The 19,037-nt window shown below is 37.9% G+C and overlaps 1 protein-coding gene across 1 annotated transcript; it reads left to right on the forward strand.

The window, feature by feature from the left end:
- Positions 1-4,161: 4,161 nt before the first annotated feature.
- On the forward strand, positions 4,162-5,109 carry LOC114688266 (olfactory receptor 4K3-like). The gene has a single exon (XM_028862885.1). It carries the CDS (start codon positions 4,162-4,164, stop codon positions 5,107-5,109), a length of 948 nt encoding a protein of 315 aa, XP_028718718.1.
- Positions 5,110-19,037: the final 13,928 nt, after the last annotated feature.

Here is a 19,037-nt window from a genome sequence, read left to right on the forward strand (position 1 = left end):
CCTGGGACTGTGTTTAATCTTACATAGCTTTTAGCAGAATGATCACTTTCACAATCTTAATTCTACTAACCCATGAGCATGGATTGTCTTTCAGTTTTCTAGTGTCATTTCTAATCTTTTGTATTCAGAGGTTTACAGTTTACATGTAATGATTTCTTCATGGCTGATGACATGTATCAACATTTCTTAAATTGTACATTTAAATGTCACTTATTTCTTATATATTGTATTATTATAGATATTTTAAATGTAAAACTCAAAACAAAAATATTTGAATTGTACATCTATGTCTTCTTTCCTTAAAACATAATGGGAAAGGCATTGGACAGGTGGCTGATAAAATAAGAAGAATTTCTATGCAAGTGTGGCAACCTGAGTTCAGCCCCAGAACACTTGGTAAGTGGAAGGAGACAACCAACTCCACAAAGTTGTTCTAATTCCCATAACATACCAGGACTCACATGAGCACAGACATCATTAATGTCTGCAAAATAATAAAAAAATTAACTGATGGTGTTTTAATAACTTGACACCCAATTCTTACCTGATGCTGACATATAGAGTCATATATGAGACTAAAATGCATCAACCAAGTGGCCAAAATTGCCTGCTGATTTGACACCACCTTATCACTCACTAGGGAACTGCATTCATAGCATGGCTTTTATTCTGGTAATATCTCACACTGTTCAGCACATGACCTCGTGTAACTATGAAACAATTTTATTCACTTACATGATATAGGCATAGTAACATATCAGGATAGCAGAAAACTTCTCTTTAGTTCTTATTGATCAAGTAAATAATTTTGAAAAATGGACTAATGTTGTCAACTCTAGGATGACTAATAAGAATGTCTCTATAGTTTCACAGATAAGTAACTCTTGATATTGTTCTTAACAGAGAAATCCCTGAGAGATGTCCAAGATAATTATTTTCAGGGTTCTCATTTTGTTCAGAACACAGAACAAGTCAATTCACCCTTGGGACAAGTTCAGGCAGGGAATATAGGTCAGGCTTAAAAGATACAGTTCCAAGAGATTGCATCTGCATGAAATGGATGTCTTCACGAGCACACATCAGATGGAAGAAAATATGATCGAGTTTGGTAAATCATCTCATATCTCTGACATTCTACTTTAAGATCATTCTTGAAATATTCCTGGGTATCTCTTCTACCATCCAGTATATATGGACATGAACTGTTTTTCTTTATCTTCTGTCATTTTTAGAAGCCATTTAAATGGTTTCACTATCTTTTAAGCCACCAGAATTTTCTGTGGATTAACATTTATTTGTGCACACACCACCAAAAGGCATACCCTCAGTGTGTTAGTGTCTGTGTCCGAAGATCATTATTTCTTATCCAGTGATAAAACTGAGCAGCATCCAGCTAACATTATACAAGAATTTTATGACTTAATCAAGAATAATGATGTTTAATCACTGAGTGCACAGTAGATAAGATAATTTTGAGCTCAGAAACAGGAGTAAATATAATAGCAAGTCAAGTGAGTAGAGGCATAACTCCTGTTCATCTCAGAAATCAGATCAAGCAATCTGCCAGCAAACAAGACATTAGGAGCAACTACAGTACAATTCTAAGTCATCAGCATCTACAACATAGTATCTATTAAAATGTATAATTCTGAGCATATCCACAAATACTTACAAAAATATAACTATTGACATTATTACAGAGTTTATAATTTTGATACAAAACTACCTACATGGAAAAATGTTAATCGGAGAAAAGAATAAATGCTTGGTTTTAATGCTCCTAAAAATAATTTGATGTGTTCCCCTTCATTGATTTTTTTCAATATTATTCATCTAAAAGCTGAAGTTAGTACTTTCTATGAGATTAGCCACCAAGTTAAGAATTCCAGATGAAGTAATAGAACATTCTACTGAATCTAGGCCCAAGAAAGAAACTAAAGCATAAAATGTTTGTTAGGTTTCTAGAAAATAGGCAGCATGCTTAATATGTCATTTGTATCTGTATATCCCATAGTTACTGAGTATATGTATGTCAACTTGGAGGAAATATAAGTATCAATTATTTTAAAGAAAGGTGACTATATATATTTACATACACACACTCTTAAAGTGTTCTGCTGAACAAAAAATCCTTACCTAAAACAGTACAAACCATATTGTTTTAAGACATACATGAAAGTATACAGGGGACAATTCCTATGGATCATTTTATTACACATACTAGAAAAATCTTCTTTATTTCTTTTTATGTGTCGTTTTATAGCTTCCCAGTACAGTACTGACTTAAGTATGTTAATTTTGTAGATCAAGAAATGGAAACAAATACTTCTAAGACAAAGGCATGCATATTATTAACTGCAAGATAAATATAAATCTGATCTTATTTTAAAATCTATGCTTAATCTAGTAACTTGATAAACATGGGTTAATATTAATAAATAAATATGATCATTCCTCCATGATTCTGAATAATAATAAAATTAAGCTTAACTTTAAAATGGTTACACTTTTAATGGCTAATTGTTTCCTAAAAATGTATATGTTCATCTTGGAGGAAATTTCTATATTAAACACATGAAATACTAAGTTTATGTTATCTAAATAAGTTGTTCCTGAATATACAGAATGGGTTTGTGAAAGCTTTCCTGGAATTTTCAGGATGACAAGAAGCTAATTTAGAGGTAGAATTCAGATTATCAAAATTTTCAAGGTTCACAGGCCTGTTGGGTATAATATCAGTGTATTTTCCTTAGAGAATCTGGTGACCTCTAAAAATACATATACATTTATCTAGCATACAATACTCTTAGCAACTATCATGCTTCTATGTGCAAATAAATGTGTTACTTAATGACTTTAGAGCGTTCTTTTCATCCTTATCTCTTGGAGTCCTCAAAAAAGGGAAGGTGAATTTAACTCTGATGATAATGGGAGAACTTTCATTGATCACATGCTCTGTTCCTTCACCATAGATATTTCATAGAATAAAAGAATAAGACTTAAAAATTGAAAATCACCAAGAGAATTACTGAAGATGGAAGAAAAGGGGCAATGATTTCCCACCATGCAGCTTGAGTGTTTTCCATTACAGATCAGCACAAGCACTCCAGCTGTGCTTTGAGGTGGATAACTGCTGTTCACTGAAAGTTCAACATTACATTCATCTAAGATTGACAATTAAAATCATCCTTTGCTTATGTGTTTATGTAATTTATTTTCTTCTCAAGCAATACAGATGGTCAATAGGCAAGTGACATAATGAGAAAACAGATGATAGATTATATATGATTCAAGTCAGGAAACTATAATATTTCAGTCTAAGGATTCTAAAAATTAGTTGAAAGAATTCAAGATCAGTATTTTTGACTACTAAAACTGAATTAAATGTAATTTTCAGAGTTCAGGTTTGAATATGAGTTGCCTTGTTCTTTGATTACCACAAGTATTTACAATGGTAGCTCAACAATCAGTTTATCTGAATAAATAAATCCTATAGTAAAATTTTATTAGCAAAATATTGTGATTCTGGTTTTTACATCTCAGTCTCAAACCATGTGTTTCCTATATGGTATTCTGTACAACTTATCTCCAATGAGGTTGGAACATCTACTTTATAGCTTTAAACAAATGTTTCAATTCAATGATGTCACAGGAATGACTCTATTGGTGATCAACTGATTCAATATACATGTTACAATTAAATAGTAAGAACTTTTGTACTGAAATTCAATGTAATTCCTATCAGGTCCAAAATATAAACCTCGTTTCTATTATGAAGTGTTATGTTTGCTAGTGACATACTCAGACCATTTTTTACTAATGAACAAAAACCCTTTCCAGGTGAAATCACACACGTTGTTAGGCTTTTGCATTGTTGTCCTGCTTCTTCACTGCTCTATTATATATGAATTTCCTGATAGAACATGTGGATAACAGTCACACCTCATGCTTCTCTTCATGGGAGCTGCTCTTGGCTCATTACCTTTCACTTGGGCAGTGATGTTTCTCAAAACTGGCAAAGACTTGCCTTTACATTTATGCTTTTCTCTTTCAGGAGTAGATGTTAACTTTCAATGTGAATGTCATATTCGAGTAGTTAAATCATTTTCCACATCCTTCTAATTTATCTTTCTTTCCCCTACAGGTTGTTTCTAAAGACACATGAGTAAAATGGATGGAGGCAATCAATCTGTGGTGTCAGAATTTGTGATTTTGGGACTTTCCCACTCACAGAATATTCAAGTCTTACTCTTTGTGATGTTTTTGATATTATATCTTCTCATCGTGTCTGGAAATATTGTCATCATGGTCTTAATCACCACTGACCCCCATCTCCATTCCCCCATGTACTTCCTGTTGGCCAACCTGTCCTTTGTTGATATGTGGCTTTCCTCAGTCACCACTCCTAAGATGATCACAGACTTTCTCAGGAAACACAAAACCATTTCATTTTCAGGCTGCATGTCCCAGGTCTTCTTTGCCCATTGCATTGCTGCAGGAGAGATGGTGTTGCTGGTGGCAATGGCTTATGACCGCTATGTGGCCATCTGCAAACCACTCCACTACTTCACCATTATGAACCTGAAAAGATGCACTGGGTTGGTATTGACTTCCTGGACCATTGGCTTTGTGCATGCCATGAGTCATCTTGTAGTGATTGTGGAGCTGCCTTTTTGTGGACCCAAGGAAATTGATAGTTTTTTCTGTGACATGCCATTGGTAATCAAACTAGCCTGTATAGATTCCCATGATCTGGATATTTTAATGAATGCTGACTGTGGACTTGTGGGTGTAACCTGCTTCATTCTGTTGCTCATTTCCTACACATATATCCTTATCACTGTTCGCCAGAGCTCTAAAGCTGGTGCATCTAAGGCTCTGTCCACATGTACTGCCCACCTCACAGTAGTGATGATATTTTTTGTGCCCTGCATCTTCATCTATGTGTGGCCACTCGATATCACCTGGTTAGACAAATTTCTTGCTGTGTTTTACTCTGTTTTTACACCTCTCCTAAATCCAGCCATTTATACACTTAGAAATAAAGAGATGAAAAATGCTATGAAAAGGTTTATTAACAACTACGTGGATTCCAAAGAAAATTACTAATAGCTAGAAACCTCCACTAAATACTTTGAATAATAGAGACTGATCTTACAAAATAAGTTTAAAATCAGGAAATTCACTTATAGTCAATATTTTTACCAGTCTACCAATTCAGGTATACTTCAAAGAACATAATTGTTACAAATCAGCCAGCATAACATTGGAAGTTATACACCTGGAATACAAATATGAATGATCCTTCTTACAGGAATGTTATTCAACCCATTTTGCATTCTCTTTTGTCTTCCATAAAGTAGAACAATGTATGTTTACCAAACTTGTATGCTTTCTCTGTGAATAACTTAGTAAGCTTCATTTGAATAGAATTCTGTTTATTACGATATCCCCAAAACTTTTAACTTAAGCCCTGCCAAATTGAACTTTTGCTTATCACAGATATCTACCAAAATGCTAATATAGACAGAAGAATTAAGAAAAGATGAGATAAAAGTAAGAAATTGTACATTGAACAGCAAGGAACTTTGTTGTGTACCTTTTTTTTTTTCATTATCATGTTCTTGCTGCTTTATTCAGGTAGGTCGTCAATAAATATTTGTTCATTGATGCAGATGGTACATTTTTTTATTTTTTTAATTTTATAATTGATTTAATTTTACATATCAGGCACAGATTCCCCTGTCCTCCCTCCTCCTGCCCCCCTCCCCCCAGTCCACACCCCATTCCCATCTCCTCCAGGGAAAGGACTCGCCTAGGGATTCAGCTTAACCTGGTAGATTCAGTTCAAGCAGGTCCAGTCCCCTCCTCCCAGGCTAAGTAAAGTGTCCCTGCATAGGCCCCAGGCGCCAAACAGCCAGCTCATGTACGAAGGACAGATCCCAGTCCCACTGCCTGGGTGCCTCCCAAACAGTTCAAGCTAATCAACTGTATCACTTATCCAGAGGGCCTGATCCAGTTGGGGGATCCTTAGCTATTGGCTCATAGTTTATGTGTTTCCACTAGTTTGGCTATTTGTCCCTGTGCTTTTTCCAACCTTGGTCTCAACAATTCTCGCTCATACAATCCCTCCTCTTTCTTGCCGACTGGATTCCTGGAGCTCCACATGGGGCCTGGCTGTGGATCTCTGAATCTGCTTCCATTAGTCATTGGATGAGATTTCTAGCATGACAGTTAGGGTGTTTGGCCATTCTATCACCAGAGTAGGTCAGTTCGGGCTGTCTCTCGACCATTGCTAGTAATCTATTGTGGAGGTATCTTTGTGGATTTCTGTGGAGTACTTTGCTTCTTCCTATTCTCATGGGGTGTTCATTAATCATGGTCTTTTATGCCTTGTTCTCCCTCTCTGTTCTTGATTCAGCTGGGATCTCCCGCTCCCTAAGCTCTCTTTCCCTCCAAGCTTGCCCTTCATTACCCCCACTCACATCCAGTTTGCTCATGTAGATCTCATCCATTTCTCTGTCATTGGGCAATCCCTGTGTCTTTCTTAGGGTCCTGTTTTCTAGGTAGCCTCCGTGGAGTTGTGAGTAGCAGTTTAATCATCCTTTGTTTTACATCTAGTATCCTCCTATGAGTGAGTACATACCATGTTTGTCTTTCTGAGTCTAGGTTACCTCACTCAGGATGATTTTTTTCTAGGTCCATCCATTTGCCTGCAAATCTCATAATGTCATTGTTTTTCTCTGTTGATTAGTAATCCATTGTGTATATGTACCACATTTTATTTATCCATTCTTTAGTTGATGGGCATCTAGGTTGTTTCCAGGTTCTGGCTATTACAAACAATGCTGATATGAACATAGCTGAGCATGTGCCCTTGTGGTATGATTGAACATTCCTTGGGTATATGCCCAAGAGTGGTATAGCTGGGTCTTGGGGGGAGATTGATTCCCAATTTTCTAAGAAAGCACCATATTGATTTCCAAAGTGGTTGTACAAGCTTGCATTCCCACCAGCAGTGGAGGAGAGTTCCCCTAGTTCCACATCCTCTCCAGCATAAAGTGTCTTCAGTGTTTTTGATCTTAGCCATTCTGACAGGCGTAAGGTGGTATCTCAGAGTTGTTTTGATTTGCATTTCCCTGATAATTAGGGATGTTGGGCAATTCCTTAAATGTCTTTCAGCCATTTGAGCTTCCTCTGTTGAGAATTCTCTGTTTAGTTCTATAGCCCATTTTTTAATTGGACTGTTTGGCATTTTGATGTCTAATTTCTTGAATTCTTTATATATTCTGGATATCAGCCCTCTGTCAGATGTGGGATTGGTGCAGACCTTTTCCTATTCTGTAGGCTGTCGCTTTGTCTTGTTGACCATGTCCTTTGCTCTACAAAACCTTCTCAGTTTCAAGAGGTCCCATTGATTGATTGTTTCTCTCAGTGTCTGTGCTACTGGTGTTATATTTAGGAAGTGATCTCCTATGCCAATGCATTCAAGACTACTTTCTACTTTCTCTTCTAGCAGGTTCAGAGTAGCTGGATTTATATTGAGGTCCTTGATCCACGTGGACTTAAGTTTTGTGCACAGTGACAGATATGGATCTATTTGCAGCCTTCTACACATTGATATCCAGTTATGCCAGCACCATTTGTTGAAGATGGTTTCTTTTTTCCATTGTACACTTTTGGCTTCTTTGTCAAAAATTATATATTCATAGGTGTGTGGATTAATGTCAGGGTCTTCAATTCGATTCCATTGGTCTACATGTTGGTTTTTATGCCAGTACCAAGCTGTTTTTTTTATTACTGTAGCTCTATAGTAGAGCTTGAGGTGTATATTCTTTTATAACTCAATGAGCATAATATAAGTTTACTAATGAAGTCTGATGATATTTTCTAAGTTGTCTCAGTCTTGAGGACTGAAATTTTGTCAGATGATTATTAACCCTTATGTAATTTTTTTAAATATAATCTCCCTGAGGACTGTATGCATGAATCCACTCTTTAATTCATGAATTTGTATTTAATCTACTGGTTAACACATAACAGACCTCTAACATATACATTTGTAAGAATCTGTGCTGTGCTATATCCCTATGGTTTATAGGTCAGGAAATCCCCAAAGGCCTCCAAAACAGCAGCAGCCACTTCCATTGTTCTTAGTTGCCCATCATAACTAACTGGTATGACCTTATTGCTGAAGGCACAACATACTTTGGCTTCAATAAGTAGAAAAATCAATTTCAAAGTGACAGAGATACTTCTTCTGATCTGACTTGCATTCATAGTATTGGAAGGTGCTATGTAGGCCACAAAAGAAGAAAAGACAGTGGTGGTCTTATCTATCTCTGGATTCTGCATGCAGTGAATGACCTACCAAGCAACACGTGCTCACTGATGCAATAATGGCATTGCTCCTATGGAGTAACTCATCACTTTTTTATTGGATTTGAGGCATTTACCAAGGAAAGGAATTTATGGCTAGACTCATAAGCCTGATTAAAAGCCTATAGTTTTGGGAGCCAGATGCAAATTTCTAAAGAGTGAATATATTATTTGTTTGCAAAATGTTCATGTTGTTGAGCTCCGTTTAAATAGTCATGTTTATAACCATAGATATGTACTATTCTCAACCTTAGTGAGAGAAGTTTTTTGGAAGTGGGTAGTAATTAATGTAGAAACACAATAATATTCAAAGTGCTGGAAAGCCAATTGAACCTTAATAAGATTGTTTATGTGCATGTACTTTCTGATGTTTATAAGTGTGACTCAACAATAAGAAATGTATGAATGAGTGTTCTCTTCCACCATATTCCCTCTTACTTCTCATGGTTACACAGCTATTTTGGGATTACCCATGCTCCTGTAAGTAACTCCTCAACTGTATTATGTAATAAACTCAACAAACTCACTCACCTCACCAAGTTGGACTTTGGTGAAATCGTACTTTAGACTGTCTTTGATGACCTTCTGGGATTGTTAAACATTTAATAGTATCACCTGGGGAATACTAATACAACATGAAAGAACAAAAAAACCTACAACTCAAGCCGAATGTATTTAAAAAAAAAAACCGTCATAACTAAAACTGAAGGATAAAAATGGCCTCTGATATACTCTTTAGCAGGTAATTTATTTTTAAATTAATTTTTGAATGAAAGCTATATATAGTTCATTTGGGACATACAGAGATAAACTAAAGAAACAAAACTACACCTGAGCCTGATAGAGAAATGGTACCTAGGGAATCCAGGGTAGGAAGCAACAGGACTCCAGAGCAATTGAAGGAATCTCTCTCTGCATCTCTTCCTATTTTGTTATTTTGCATATATAGATGTATATATATGCATGAAGATATATATTCTAGAATATAGCAATATATGTGTATATATATATATATATATATATGTATGTATGTATGTACATTTAATAGTATTGAAAGTTAACAGTTGGCTGGGTGGTGGTGGTGCACGCCTTTAATCCCAGCACTCGGGAGGCAGAGGCAGGCAGATCTCTGTGAGTTCGAGGCCAGCCTGGTCTACAAAGTGGGTTCCAGGAAAGGCACAAAGCTACACAGAGAAACCCTTCTCAAAAAACAAAAAAAAAAAAGAAAGTTAACAGCTGATAGTAAGAGAAAACACATAATTATGCTTCCTGATTCATGAACACAGCAGCACTATGTTACCAAAAATAGAATCAAACCTGTGTCTAATTAATCTTTCATATCCAGCTTCCATTTGAATAAAATGCAAAAGTGATTAGAAATGTTAACATTAACTGAATCTATAACTGGAAAAATTCAAATTGCCAAAAAAAAAAAAAAAACACAAAAGGTAACTTTCAACAAATACAGTTGCTGTGAATATTACTCTATGTAAATAAAACACTGATTGGCCAACAGCCAGACAGGAAGTATAGGCAGGATTTAACAGAGAGGAGAATTGAGGAAACAGGAAGGGAAGAAGGAGACACTGCCAGCTGCCGCCATGACAAGCAGCATGTGAAGTTGCCAGTAAGGCACGAGCCACATGACAAGGTGTAGAATTACAGAAATGGGTTAAGTTAAGATATAAGAACAGTTAGCAAGAAGCCTGCCCCAGCCATACAGTTTGTAAATAATATAAGTGTCTGTGTGTTTATTTTATAAGTGGGCTGTCAGACTGCCGGGGCTTGGCGGGACACTCCATATGGAATTTATCTTCTTCTTGGCAAAAATAGCCATTTGGGCAAGAAACTGTTCTTGCCTGGACTGCTTGGTCGACTGGACATATAAGACCCATAGAAAGATGACCACTTGAAACTTTGCTTGACAAAATGGTCCTTCAGGTTTCTACTTCACAGAGAAAACTGCCAGACATTCTACAGGACACTGAAAAAAATGGCTGAGAGACTCTAGCCCTGTGGGCTAAAGACAGATGCCCCAACTTTACAAAGGAACTGTCCAGGCTGTCAGCTGTCTCTGTCTACCCTGCAAGACTCCCAAAAGTTGCTTGCATCCTCCCGCTTCTCAGGTAATATTATATCCTTCTGAGGTCTTTGATGTAGTTGAAGCTAGATAGTTACAATTTTCCTTAGTTATGATAAAAGGTAAGTTAGATATAAAACCTTAGACTCACAAATATAAGATAGACAGGATATCTTCTTTAATTTTGCCAAATAAACTAGTTATTATAAATAGACTAGATATTATAACTGTGATTCTTGCTTGGTAATTGTTTTGTTATCTATAATTTTGCTATGTGAAAGTTAAAATCTTCCTTTTTGAAAAAGAAGAAAAGGGGAAGTACTGTGGATATCGCTCTATATAAATAAAACACTGATTGGCCAATAGCCAGACAGGAAGTATAGGCGGGACTAACAGAGAGGAGAATTGAGGAAACAGGAAGGGAAGGAGACACTGCCAGCTGCAACCATGACAAGCAGCATGTGAAGTTGCCAGTAAGCCACGAGCCACATGACAAGGTGTAGAATTATAGAAATGGGTTAAGATATAAGAACAGTTAGCAAGAAGCCTGCCCCAGCCATACAGTTTGTAAATAATATAAGTGTCTGTGTGTTTATTTTATAAGTGGGCTGTCAGACTGCCGGGGCTTGGCGGGACCCGGAGAGAAAACTCTCCAGCTACAAAAGTAAGGTGGAATTTTGGGAGGAACTCTATTATATGAGGATCTAAAAACACATCAAGTGAAAAATTAGAGAAGACTAAATGATAGCGTTGTGGAATGCATACTTCTGCAGTAAAACTGTAAAATGCAAATAAACCATTTGTTGTTGTTCTCTCTCAAACCAGTTTTTTCTTCCATTTGTTGCTACTGATTGTTAGAACAATTTGCATTTCCCTGATAATTAATATAAGCCAGACTATTCTTGCTTTTTAAAGTATGTTTGATAATTTCATGAATGAATACAATGTATTTTGATCATATACACTCCCAGCCCTCCCCCCTGCAAGTCCTCATTGCTCTCTGAAACATGTCCTATTCCAAACTTCATGCCTTTTTTTAATCCCCTGAGTCAAGTTATTACTGCTTGTATGCACATGACATGCAGGGGCATGCACTGGAACGTGAGCTACCTGACAGGGGCTACATCCTTGAAGAAAAATGACTCTCCCTCTCACAGTGGTTGTCAACTACAAATAACTCCTTAGCTAGGTATGACGTCTCATGTGCCCCTATCACATCAATGCTGAAACGTGGCTAGCTTTATATCATAGAGGATTTATGTAGGTAACAAGAGGTGCTCTGAGTCCATAAGTGGTATGGCCCTGTCTTGCCCAAAGACCCTGATCCACAGCAGTCTTTCCCAACCTCTGGTTCTTACCTCTTTCTGCCACCTCTTGCACAAAGATTCCTGAGCTGTGGGCAGGGCTGAGGTGATACAGATGTCCATTTATGGCAGAGAACTACACACTTTCTATACTTGAACCAATTGTGAGTTTCTGTATTAACCAGTATTGCCTGTTGCTAAAAGAAGCTTCTCTGGTGAGGGCTGAGATGTGAACTAATCTGTGAGTGCAAAGATGAACATTTGCAGTGGGGAGGATTATCAAGACCCGCTTAAGAATTTCTGCAGTAGCTGGAAAATTCCATTTCTAGATGTGGAGAGTGCTTACAAGAATACTCACTTTATATAAAATCATTTGTCCCATTGTATGTTCTGTATTCCAGTTTTTGCAGTCCCAATATAAATAAATAAATAAGTAATGAATAAATAAGATAAAATTCAGAGCTTGGTGGAAAACTGGAGATACATAAATCCAGCCCAAAATCTACCTTGTCAGGAAGCCAAGATTCAACTATCATTGCCAAAGGCAAATCCCATCAGTGCACTCCCTGTTGAGAATAGAACACAATAAACAGGAGAAACTTTGTTCTTATGACTGGAGGCCATAGGCATCTTTGGGGAGTTAAAACAGCATACAAAGTTTCTGTCCCTGCATCACAGTCCCCTGTGTAAAGAATGTTACATAGTTCTGCCACAATAAAAACAGCTAATTAAGTACACTAATTGTGCTTGGACAGTGACCAAGAAGAACTTCAAAGGCCAACTGTCGGCTGCCAGGAATTGGTCTGCCACTGAAGTTTATTTTGGAATCACATCAGCTCTCCCACTGTAATGAGAGCTAAGGTGCTTAATGGGTCACCAGGGGATGACACTGATTTCTGTGAATTAACATTTCTTTATTCTTCTAAGAACTATTTTGCCTATGAAGCTGAATAATGAGAAATTGGAATTGAATACAAAATAACAAAAGTAAAAAATTGAAACAGTTTTGAGTGTTATTTCTGTAATATCTATGTCAAGAATAGGGAAACATAGTCTCAGGGACCCTTAAGTCAAAGCTGGTAGTAAAACTTATTGCTGTGGTAGTTACTTATTAATTCCTTCATGGAAAATGGAAAAATTAATAGGATAAGTAAGGTGAAAGTCACAAAAATCTAGAGGGAATAAATATCCATTACCTAGCTGACCATAAAACTTTTAATTAAAAATTATATAAAGAATAAACACCAGTATTTTCACCAACACAGATTTTATAAGTGGATTCTAATCTGAGCAGAACATCTAAAGGTTGACTTCCTATAACAGCAGTTTAATAAACAATCTTAAATCCTGAAAACTAAAATGTTTCCTGAGACCACAATTAGTGAATATATATATATAAATATATATATATATAAAATTCATATATAATATGAATTAATTGAAAACATGAAATATCTTATCATAGAGAGGGAGAATCTGAAAAATCATTTAAATCCACACTTAATAATAAATAAATGCAAATATTTTGACTAATAATTGATTGTGATAAAGAGTATATTTCCTACTTACCCTTTGCCCTAGCCCCAAAATTGGTGGATCTTATATTGGAAAGCAGGAAATCTGCTCTAGGTCATATACATCTAACCAATTCTGCTCATGTTTGCTCTCTGTAGTTTTTGTATATATGTATACATATATATGTATGAATTTGTGTGTACATGTGTATACATATGCATATATGTGTGTACAAACATATATGAAACAAAAGGGAGATACATATATACAAACACAAAGGTAAAGAGATAGAAGATAGAGAAAACATGTTAGAACATTTTGTTATTACTATAAGATAATTATACAATCATATAATCAACAGGATTCTAAAATCATCCACATCAAGTGAAAAATAGAGACCAAGAAGCTAAACATGTCCTGCTGTGGGATGGTCTGTATGTCAAATTACTCTGATTGGTCAATAAATAAAACACTGATTGGCTAGGCAGGAAGTATAGGCGGGACTAACAGAGAGGAGAAAAGAAGAACAGGAAGGCAGAAGGAGACACTGCCAGCCGCTGCCATGACAAGCAGCATGTGAAGATGCTGGTAAGCCACTAGCCACATGGCAAGGTATAGACTTATAGAAATGGATTAATTTAAGATATAGCAAGAAGCCTGCCACGGCCATACAGTTTGTAAGCAATATAAGTCTCTGTGTTTACTTGGTTGGGTCTGAGCGGCTGTGGGACTGGCAGATGACAAAGATTTGTCCTGACTGTGGGCAAGGCAGGAAAACTCTAGTTACAATGTCCACCTGTGATATATTCCCATCATTGCAGGTTCAAATCAGTACTCTCAAAGTACAGTTTAATTCAGCAAATGTTTCCTGAGTGGTTTTAGGACATCAGAAACTACAGCTGACAAACAAAATAAAGCCAACTAAGGAATTGCTCAACTTTATCTCTCTGCTGTCTTATTATCTCCTGTGAGAGCCAGCAGGTAAAGAGAGAAATAGTGGAAGGGATGACACCATAGTGTGAAGAACTGGGTAGAAAGATGGTGAAGATAATACAAGAGAAGAGAAGAAAGTATTTAAGAAACTTTCCAAGAGGAAATGAGGAAGTGATGGGGGGAAATACTGAAAGTAAAAAATATTAACCAAATGGTTGCATGTGTGTGCTTGTGCATTTTCTAAACAAAAACATGGGCCCATGCAGTGGGCTGAGAAACAGTCATTTAGGAGTGCTCATAGGTCTGTGTTACTGCCAGATAACCAATTAAAGAATATTAGCGGCACAAGCTATTGGAAATATGTTTAAGTCATGACAATTTCTGATGATATAAAGTTTGAAATACAAGGGAGAATGAAGTTGTTTTAATGAAGATGGTGTTTTACCTTTTTCAAGAGGCAGGGAAGTTGGTACATATTGAGCCACCCAATTGTGTCACCACTCCATCTCCAGGAGAATGGTTAGCCATATCCCGGAACACAGGAGACTTCAGCACAGCACCACCCAACACAGGGTTAAGAACCTGGGGGACTACTCTGAATCCTCAGGTGCTTGGAAAATGCAGTACACTGCTCCCCCCCCGACTCTGACAGGGACACCCCTATGCTATCTTCCTCCCTAAATCAGGAAAGGTCCAAGCTTCTCATTCTTGATATACACCATTATTGGGAACAATTCAAATCCAGCAATCCATGGAGTAAACAAGATGTTGGAGAGCTCAGGTGAAGGGAGTTCAGAGACCCAAACAAGAGCCACAGAGGTAGAGAAAACTCCATTTTTATCCTGTATTTCTGAGGCTCCAGACCCTAAATTTAATACTTGTTACTTCTGGATGGTGTCTGTGGTGACAGTTGAACTGACTTTTCCATTTACTAATGGATCTCAACTACCAGAACCTGCTGTGATTTACAGATCCTCTGAAAAGAACTTTGGACTGGCCTACAGTATCTGTTGGACTCTACATGATGTCATGTCTATTCCCAAATTCTATGAGAACCTCTGAGTATGGCTTCTTAAAAAACTCTAAAGGAAATTTTGTTGCAGGCTCAGTTACTCATTAGTCATCACATAGGGCCTGGAACTTCACCTTCATGGGATGTTGCAGTCTTTTATCCCTACTGCGACCATGTCTACCTTTGCCAGTACAGAAATACTAGATCTCAACGTTTCTAGCCCTGACACTCTAGAAAAAGCTCTTGTGCTTCACCATTAGCACATAGAGGTGGTGGTTAGCAATAAGGCAAGGGTTGTCAAAGCAGGCGAAACAACTGAGTGGAGGCTAAGAGATATCATCACATATATCAGTCTTCTGGCCTCACAGTGACTATTTAGGGCAAAGCAGGCATGTGGTAAGTTTCACAGTCAACACAAAATGTGCCTTCTCTCTCCAAACATCTCCAATTTCCAGATGAAGAGATCTACCAACTGCTCTTGCTCTCAGTCAACAGCATTCTGGAATGCACAACTCATTGAAGTTGAGCTGTCAAGTATATAGCCACAAGCTACTAGAGGCTGTTGGATCATGTACAGGACAGGGGTGGTGTAGAACAATTCAAAGTTCCATTTGACACTGAAGTCAGCCCCACGACACTAAACTAGAGGTGGCATGATCAAGCATTCAAACATGGAGCCCTCTAGCAGTCCACATGAGCTGAATAACCCTAATGCAAGCTATTAGAAGAGAAAGTTCCAGAAATACTAAATTCTGTTGTCATTGTTTTGTTGTTGCTGTTGTTGTTTGTTTATTTAATAATGGGCTTTGGGACTGGGATGAGGTGGAAGAATCTTGGTGACTGTATTTCTCTGGTAACTAAAGATGTTGAATTTTTCCTACATTTATTTGTACTTCATTTCCGAAGTGTCTCCTCAAATCTCTCGCCTATTTGTGGATCAAATTAATTCTTTTGTTTTTAAATTATTTAATGTCTCTATATAGTCTGGATATGAATCCTCTGTCACATGAGTGGCTACCACACATCTCCTATTCTGTAGGCTTTCTCTTCAGCCTATCATTCACTACCTTGGCTGTACAGGAGCTTCATAATTTGATATAACCTCATGTGTCAGTTGTTTTATATCTTGGGCTACTGGAATCTTATTCAGAAATTCATTGCCTAATGCCTGTATTTTCAAGTGTTTCTCCTCTAAGATTCCTCCAAATAGCTTCAAAATGTCAAGGCTTAACTTAAGGCCTCAGATCAAATTTGAGTGGATTCCTTAAAGAAAATTCACAGAATCAACTAACAAGGAAGGACCTATAGGGTTTCACAGAGACTGAATCAACAACCAGGGAGCCTGCACAGGACTGACCTGGGCACTCTGCATATATGTGACAGTTATGTAGCTTGGTCTTCTGGTAGGACTCCTAACAGTGGGAGCAGGGGCTGTCTCTAACTTTTACTGGCTTTTGGTACCCTATTCCTCATAAGTTGCCTTGTCCAGCAAAATAAAATTTATATTAAAAAAAGATTTTTCTCTCATACAAAACATCCCAACCACAGTTTTCCCTCGCTCCACTCCTCCTAGCTCCCCCACACCTCCCTCTCCCATAGAGCCACTCCCTCTTTGTTTCCCTTCAGAAAAAGCAGGCCTCCAAGAGACAACAGCCAAACGCTACAAAACAAGATACAATAAAACGAGGCAAAACCCCTCTCATATCCAGGCTGGACAAGGAAACCCAATAAGAGGAAAAGAGTCCTAAGAGCAAGAAAAAGAGTCAGAGACACACCCACTCCCACTGTTAGGAGTCCCACAAGAACACCAAGTTGGGAGCCATAGCATATGCAGAGGACCTCGTACAGACCTGTGCAGCCCCCTGTGCTTGCTATTTCAGTCTCTATGAGTCCATGTGAGCCCTGCTTAGCTGATTTGGTGGGCCATGTTCTCCTAGTTTCCTCCATCTCCTCTGACTCCTGCTATCTTTCCTCTCCCTCCTCAATGGGTTTCCCTGATCTCCAAGGGTAAGGACCCAATGGAAACCTCCAATTTAGACTTTTTATCTCTGCATAATGTCCATGGGTCTCTGTACCTGCTTGCATCTGCTGTAAGAGGAAGTCTCTCTGATAAACCTGGACAAGACACTCATCTATGAGTATAGCAGAATAGCATTAGGAATCATTTCATTGTTTTTTGTTTGTTTTGTTTTGTTTTGTTTTCGTTTGGGGGTTGGAGTTTTGTTTTTGTTTTGTTTGTGAATTGTGCTCAGTTTTATCGTAGGTCTCTGAACCATCCAGTCTCTGGGTCCTGGACATTAAGATAATATAGAGCATGGGCTCCCTATTGTAGCATGGGTCCCAGGTTATACCAAACACTACTTGGCCACTCCCACAAGCTTTGTGCCATCATTGCCCCAGCTCATCTTTCAGGCAGGACAGATTGTAGGTGGAGGGGTTTTGTGGCTGGGTTGGTGACATAATCTTGAATGAGTTCTTGTGCAGGATGAAAAGTATGGATCTAGTTTCATCATCTTACAGGGGAACATCAAGTTTTCCCAGCACCACTTACTGAAGAGGTGCTCTGTTCTCTAATGTGTTTTTGGCACTTCTGTCCAAAGTCAGAGCACTGGAATGTGTGTTTGTTTCTCCATCTTCCATTCTATTACTTTTTTAAAAAGAAATTTGTTTTTAAGAAAACATTATGCTGCATTTTCTTTTGTTTGTTTTTAAATTAGAATACAAAGTACTGTGTTCCTGTGGCATTTTCATACATAATTTGTTCTTATCTTCCTCCCCCAGACCAGGGAAAGATCACTGCCTCAAAATTTTAAATTGGCTGCACATGAAAAACAGCATCTTAGGTTGACCTCTGGCCTCCACACACATACATACACGCATGCAGTCATACCCACATACATGTATTCACACAAACAACAAATTAACTGATAATATGAATTAACAAATACATAAATAAAATATATAGAAGGAAAGAATGGAACAAAAGGGAGCATGAATCAAAAGACTGCTTTCCAGATCATCTAACATCAAAACGCACCAAGTGTGGAGGGTAGACAGTAACAGCTGAGGTCTGTTACAATTCATCTCTGCAGCCACTAGTAGCTTGGTGCTACAGAATAGGTAGGCTGAGCCATGTCCCCACATTTTTCACCAGATAGTTTTGTTTAGTATTGTATGGTCTGTGGCAGCACCACACCCACCCTAGACTTCTATGCACCCTAAGCTGCAGCTATCCCCAACAATTTCTGTCTTGTTCCTGAACAGGTGTCCACTTGTTCCAGTGACACTCCAATATGTGCACACAAGGACAGGGCATATGCTCAAGCATGTTCCCAGATGCAGTATAGACATAGGGAGAGAATAACTGAATTCTACAATGAAAGGAATCCATGAGACCAACAGTTCTCTGCCCTCAATAGTGGACTTCTCATATCCTGCCAGCTCAATGGACAGAAATGGACTTGATCTCATTCCTCACCACAAAACACAAGATCAGTAACCATCATGCTCTCCATCATCCAAGACTGTGCTGCTTACTCTTATCAGGGCAGTTGTAACAGGATGTTTTCCTCTCTGTCACTCTCTGTAACCATCTCCTACCAAATCACTAAAGAAAGGTGTCCACAAGGATCCTCAATTCTGATTGTTCTGTGTTTTCCTGGTCCTCTGAGTATTCCAGGCCCAAATCATAGGCACCTTGTCAAGATAGCTTCTGGTTATAGCATTCCTAGACTTAGCAAGCAGGCAATGGATTTCTTCTCCAACAGTAGCCTGGTACACAGCAGAAACCACTCTAGGGGTAATCCCCACACTG

This window comes from Peromyscus leucopus, chromosome 4, assembly GCF_004664715.2.
Source record: "Peromyscus leucopus breed LL Stock chromosome 4, UCI_PerLeu_2.1, whole genome shotgun sequence".
NCBI lineage: Eukaryota > Metazoa > Chordata > Mammalia > Rodentia > Cricetidae > Peromyscus > Peromyscus leucopus.

Excerpts from the sequence above, each read along its gene's own strand:
- LOC114688266 (XM_028862885.1), top strand. The coding sequence starts at position 4,162 with ATGAGTAAAATGGATGGAGGCAATCAATCTGTGGTGTCAGAATTTGTG.